The sequence below is a fragment of the Phaseolus vulgaris genome, chromosome 2 (genome assembly GCF_051622355.1).
Source record: "Phaseolus vulgaris cultivar YP4 chromosome 2, ASM5162235v1, whole genome shotgun sequence".
Taxonomy (NCBI): domain Eukaryota; kingdom Viridiplantae; phylum Streptophyta; class Magnoliopsida; order Fabales; family Fabaceae; genus Phaseolus; species Phaseolus vulgaris.
The window spans coordinates 23054886-23061136 of record NC_143499.1 but is presented as its reverse complement, the minus strand read 5'-3'; the positions used below and the strand labels follow the sequence as shown (position 1 = coordinate 23061136).

At 32.4% G+C, this 6251-nt stretch overlaps 1 protein-coding gene across 1 annotated transcript; it reads left to right on the top strand.

Moving 5' to 3' along the window:
* Window positions 1-3222: 3222 nt before the first annotated feature.
* LOC137810957 (ferredoxin--NADP reductase, leaf isozyme, chloroplastic) lies at window positions 3223-5997 on the top strand. The gene is made up of 9 exons (XM_068612476.2): window positions 3223-3352; window positions 3443-3677; window positions 3786-3919; window positions 4064-4142; window positions 4370-4461; window positions 4683-4760; window positions 5098-5160; window positions 5268-5502; window positions 5737-5997. The coding sequence occupies exons 1-9, from the start codon at window positions 3248-3250 to the stop codon at window positions 5802-5804; spliced, it is 1089 nt and encodes a 362-aa protein (XP_068468577.1). The 5' UTR covers window positions 3223-3247; the 3' UTR covers window positions 5805-5997.
* The last annotated feature ends 254 nt before the right edge of the window (window positions 5998-6251 follow it).

Here is a 6251-nt window from a genome sequence, read left to right as displayed (position 1 = left end):
ATTATGCATATATTGTTGTTAGTGAAGTTCAGTTAGTTGTTAAATTGTTTTGACAAAAGAATTTGTCAAATAGGTAGAGACCAGTGAAAGTTTAAAGCGGGAATCCAAATTCTCTTTTTTGGATGCACTTTGACTTTCTCAAATTTGGGTTATTCCAATGGTCTGCAGAAATCTGTACTACATCATATCCTTCTTGTTCTCAAGTAAAAACAAATTAGGCTACACAACAAAGATTTACAAAAGATAGTCAAATTGTATTAATAATTAATAATAAAGTATAGGTGAAAGTTGTTTGCACATTCCCAAAATTACGTGTCATACTTACAAATATTATTGACAAACATTTTAAAAGCAAATTTTATGAAAAATTATACACATTATTGTCTATTTTTCTTGGTAGCTTCCATTGAACATGCCCAATTCTATCTCAAATTGAATATTGTGATATAAGCAATACTATTCTAATATTTACTTCATCTGATCATGGTATCAATCTTACTATCACTACTGTTCTAGGGCAGGTTGTGCTTCAACATTTGCTTACTGATTTTGAAGATATATTGCTCATTCTCATCCAATTTGTGGATGAAATCAAAACTCTTGTCTTTAGCTTAAATATGGACAATGTCTTAAAAGGAGATGTTTTTTTATGCAATTTGTTTTCAGAATTACTGGAAGCTTCTGCAACATGATGTTAATGTCAAAATTCAACAACTCTTACAAAATTGCATCTTAGCTGACTTGAATGTCATAACTATCATTCACAAAAATCATAAGGCTTTAATACAAATTCCTTTGTGTAATTGTATTCACAAAGATCAATAAAGTTTAGCAATAGTTGGGCAATCTATTCATCATAATGTCACCAAAGAAAGAATGTTTGAGCTCAAATCTAATACTACGCTTGAAATTTCATTTATTACAACCTATTAATAAGTCCATTACACGGGTTAAAGTCATGCACTGCATAACACATTTGAAAGATACAAACAACACATTTGATTATTCACATTAATAATCAAATCTCAAATGAATTATACATGTTTAAAATATTGTATGAACAATCTTCAATCTTATAACAATGTCGTAGAACATTCTGGTTCACCTCTGCAACTTTGTTATGACAGAACTTTCAGCATACTCTAACAATCTTCATCCATTAAGGATCAAAATATACAAACCTAAAAAATAACAATACACAGCTATCAATGCAATACATAACATGTCATACATAATAGTAATCATAATATCCCCAAAACATAAAATAGTTCTGACATTGTTTTGCATAATATATCAAATCTACTACAATATTACATAAGTAAACAAATTACTCTCATATCCTCAAAAGATCAAATGTCACACATAAATTTTAAATAACATTTCACTTCTCAATTTTAACAGTTCTTTTGAATGTCTTGAGGGACAAATTGTCCTTTGCAACTTGCACCATTGGTAAAGATTGTCTCTTGAGTGAAGTCACTGTAACACTGTCATTGCTCAAATCCACAGTTTGAGATTGCGACTCACTACATTCACTCCCAAACTTTGTCAACAAATCCTGTTTCAATACACACACGTTTAGAAGAAATGTTTTCAACTAATGCTATTGTCTATTAGAATTTTTTATACCTCTATGATGTTCTCACAGGAAGCATCGATTAATGCTAGCTTTCCTTTTCCTTTTTTTCCATCTTGATCATATATCTTCTTATCAAACAAATGAGAATTTAAACAAATCAGTACGTAACAGACATTTTATATTACAGACATTGTACAGTAAAACATAACTTACCAATGAACTATTATTGTCACTGATGAAACGCTGAATGATGTCTGCATCCACACAAATTTTTTTAACTCTAAAGGTTTGCTCAAACCTGAAGCCTTTATCCATTTTTGAATCAACCTTAAACAAAACTTTTTTCTCCAATATTTCTGCAAATTCATTTGGAAGATTTTCGTTCTAAAATAAAAATGAAATTCAAATTAATCAATGCACGGGTTATAAATATAATTCACATCTAAAGGTGTGCAACAATAACCTTATCATGGCTTTCAAAAATTTCAGCACATGATTTACTTAGCAGTGAACTTGCTTCTCTGTCAAAAAGCATGAAGGTTGTAGAATCAGTGTCATCGATCACACGAAGTTGCACTTTATACCTGTCATACAAATACAATATGTTCAAAGCAACACATTAGTACTATACTATAATCAATATCCGAGAATAAATCAACAACACATACTTCAAAACGTGTACCTAAGGGTGACCTTCATTACATGTTTATTGCATTTTTAACAAAAAACATTTCGGAGTCGGGGTAAACTGCCTTGTTACAGATGCAGGCAATATACCACCAATCATCATCGTCCACAACATGTTTTATAGTTGCAAGAACTATGAATGTGTTGACCTGTTTCAATAAAATGTAAAAATAAGTGGAAACAAAAACAGATAAGAATTTAAAATATTAATATAATAAAAATTTGATGAAGTTTATTAACCTTCAAAAGAGATAATGATTGACTGGAATACTACTATTTGGTATAACTCGTCTTAAGTTCAGTTATGAATCTATACTTAGAAATATTTTCCATATTATTCCATTTTATTCATTAATTCTTAGGCCTTCTAATTTATTCAATGTTCATAAAATTATTTAAATAATATTGAATGGAAATCAATGTCATTATATATATATATATATATTATATCATCTAAATGTAATGTTACGTTATTAACGCGTTATGGTTTCAAAAACACAATGCAATAGAAAATAGTTTCCAAACAATGACAAAATATTCATATTTTTACACAAAACAAAGGAATGACCTTGAATCATATCTTTACACAAAACAAAGGAAATGACCTTGAATCTAATCTAAACAGATTACATCAAAATTTGATTTTACATTGATATAAAAAATGTATCTTTACCCAATCAAAAAATCTTTTGTCATCGCAACAATCATATAAATCAAATTACCTCTTGAACATAATGCATAGAGAGTGAAGGGTAAAATGGTCCTCGCAGGGTCGAGTGTGACACATTGCATTACAACACAAATAAACTTATCCTCACATCTGCCACTGCATTGCCTTACAAATCTCATCCACCCAATCTTAAAATCTTCTGTGCAACCTGAAATAACCACTCTACCCTCACTCATTCTTTTTCTTTTCATTCTTCACTGCACACACACCATATCATCACTCTCTCTTTCTCTGTCTCTAGTTTTTACAACATGGCTACTGCGGTAACTGCTGCAGTCTCCTTTCCCGCCTCTAAGTCCACCTCTCTTCCAAGCAGAACCTCTGTCACTTCCCCAGATAGAATTCTCTTCAAGAAGGTACGTTCCATTCACATGTATTGAAGAAAAAGGTTGCAGTTTTAGCACTGCAGTGTTACTGGAGTATGATCCGGTTGTTTTGTTTCTCAGCTTTCGTTACAATACAGAGATGTTTCAGTCAGTGGAAGGGTAGTTTCGGTCAGAGCCCAAGTGACCACAGAGGCACCAGCAAAGGTTGAAAAGGAATCCAAGAAACAAGATGAAGGTCTGATCGTGAACAAGTTCAAACCCAAGGACCCCTATATTGGTAGGTGTCTTCTCAACACAAAGATCACCGGGGATGATGCACCTGGGGAAACTTGGCACATGGTCTTCAGCACTGAGGGTACCTTTTCTCTCAAATTTTACCCTTTTCCTTCGCTATTCATAACATGTATATTGCTGTTAAAAAACACCGTCTTTATTAAAACTATATAACTTCCCGTTGTTTCAGGAGAAGTTCCTTACAGAGAAGGACAATCAATCGGGATAATTGCTGATGGGGTTGACAAGAATGGCAAGCCTCACAAACTGAGATTGTATTCTATTGCCAGCAGTGCCCTTGGTGATTTTGGAGATTCCAAAACTGTGAGTTTTGATCAAGCTTTTGTCAAAGTTGAATGTTGATCTGTGTTTCAGACTCTTGCATATTTCACCCCCAAAAGAATTTGAGATTAGCAGCATAGCAGTTAAACTTATTTGCCATCTAATGTATATGTTGCCTTCAAACAGGTTTCTTTATGCGTGAAACGTCTTGTGTACACAAATGAAAATGGAGAACTTGTCAAGGGAGTTTGCTCAAATTTCTTATGTAAGGATTACTGACTTTAGTTTTTGTTATATATATATAAGGTCACAGGATTTTTATGTTATCTAGAGATTTTTTTTTCCTTTTAAATTGTGTATATAAAATTAAGAAGTGCTCGTAAATGTTATTTATATTTCTCAATAGATGTACTTAATCAAGCAATGTGAGTTTTTTTTTTTTTCCTTTTTAGTTGAAATTATATTTACTCACTTGTGGTCATGCTTACCCAGGCGACTTAAAGCCAGGAGCCGAGGTAAAGATTACTGGACCTATTGGTAAAGAAATGCTTATGCCAAAAGATCCTAATGCCACAGTGGTCATGGTACACATTATCTAACCATCCTCATCTTAATAGAAAAAGGAATATTTGAAATTTTTGAGAAAAACTATACTAATTTGTTTACAGATTATTTCATATTCAAGTTAATTTTAATATATGAAGAAGTCATGTTTATATATTTTCTAAAACGATTTATTAAACAGAAATTTGCATGATTTTTTCTTTTTACCATTAGCATTGATCTTTATGATTTTTTTCCTTAGTTGGCCACTGGAACTGGAATTGCCCCATTTCGCTCATTTTTATGGAAAATGTTCTTCGAGAAGCATGATGATTACAGGGTAAGTGTACACGGAGACTTATAGTGTTCTTGAATCTATGAATATGAATGTGTATAGTTATTTATTTCAATTTCCTCGATTGTTTTACAGACACGTCTAAAAAATACACTCTGAAGTAAAAAACTTTGTATTTATGTATTGAAAGATTGAAGGTTACCATAATCCACAACCGTGAGGAGCTTTCTTTTATTGCAACTCCATACAAAATTTCATCTTTCAAAGGAGGCAAATTTTTTTAGTCACGTAATTGCTGCATAAGAAACTAGTTAAGAGTTTAGTATTGTAAAAAATGTATTTGTACGTGATCAATGTTTGACGAGTGATGGGGTGTATGTAGTTCAATGGTTTGGCATGGCTCTTCCTGGGTGTTCCCACAAGCAGCTCACTACTTTATAAGGAGGTAAGATGAATGAAAGTATTGTTGTTATTCATCTTCAATCATTTTGGTGTGTGGAATCTGAAAGCTTATAGATCTTTGTTGCACATATATGGTGATATGTGGAACAGGAATTTGAAAAGATGAAGGAGAAAGCACCCGAGAACTTCAGACTTGACTTTGCTGTGAGCAGAGAGCAAACAAACGAGAAGGGAGAAAAGATGTACATCCAAACAAGAATGGCTCAATATGCAGAAGAGTTATGGGAATTACTGAAGAAAGATAACACTTTTGTGTACATGTGTGGATTGAAAGGAATGGAGAAGGGAATCGATGACATAATGGTGTCATTGGCAGCAAAAGATGGTAATATAACACTTTCTTTTAGTCATAGTTAAGTGTCATCATAATTCACTTCAGCACTAAATTAGAATCAAAAGTAACCAAGAAAAGGTTTGTTCAAACTGAACTCAAAAAATGACATGGAACTATATTGAAAATGGTTCAGTATTTTAACTCAGTGTTCGGTTTGATTCACTGATAGCACATAATTAGAGAAATTTCTTTCTTGGCGTTGTTGAGTTGGTTTTGTTGATGTAGGTATCGATTGGATTGACTACAAGAGGCAATTGAAGAAGGCAGAACAATGGAATGTGGAAGTATACTGAATCATCTGTGTTCACTTGCACTTGCATAGATATGATGTGATGTCCCTCTTTGAGCAGCAGCAAATTTATTTTGCTGTTCTGTGTTCTGTAGATAATTTTGAGGATCATGTTGTTGTTACCATGTTTATGAACAAGCTTCATTGCATGAAATAATTTTGAGGATCATGCAATACATATGAAATCGACTTCGCTTTTACAAAGTTCCGAAATCTTTCTTTTGTCAAGATTTTGTAGTGCATAGCTTTTCTGGAACTAAGCCCTTAACGAAACATTATTTAATTATGCAGATCATGATGCAGTATTTCAATACACTCATGCTTTGGTGTATAGATCAACAATAGCTAAGACCTTATTTAACTTAATTCATAATTTTAAAATAGAGCTTTTGAAGATGAATTATTCTCTGTACTGGTTTTTTTGACAATCGAATTATTTTAACATACGAAA

What these genes read in the sequence shown, in the direction of transcription:
- LOC137810957 (XM_068612476.2), top strand. Translation starts at nt 3,248, where the DNA reads ATGGCTACTGCGGTAACTGCTGCAGTCTCCTTTCCCGCCTCTAAGTCC. An exon ending in CATGGTCTTCAGCACTGAGG is followed by an intron (nt 3,678 to 3,785) that starts GTACCTTTTCTC and finishes CCGTTGTTTCAG; the next exon opens with GAGAAGTTCCTTACAGAGAA. An exon ending in ATTTTGGAGATTCCAAAACT is followed by an intron (nt 3,920 to 4,063) that starts GTGAGTTTTGAT and finishes GCCTTCAAACAG; the next exon opens with GTTTCTTTATGCGTGAAACG.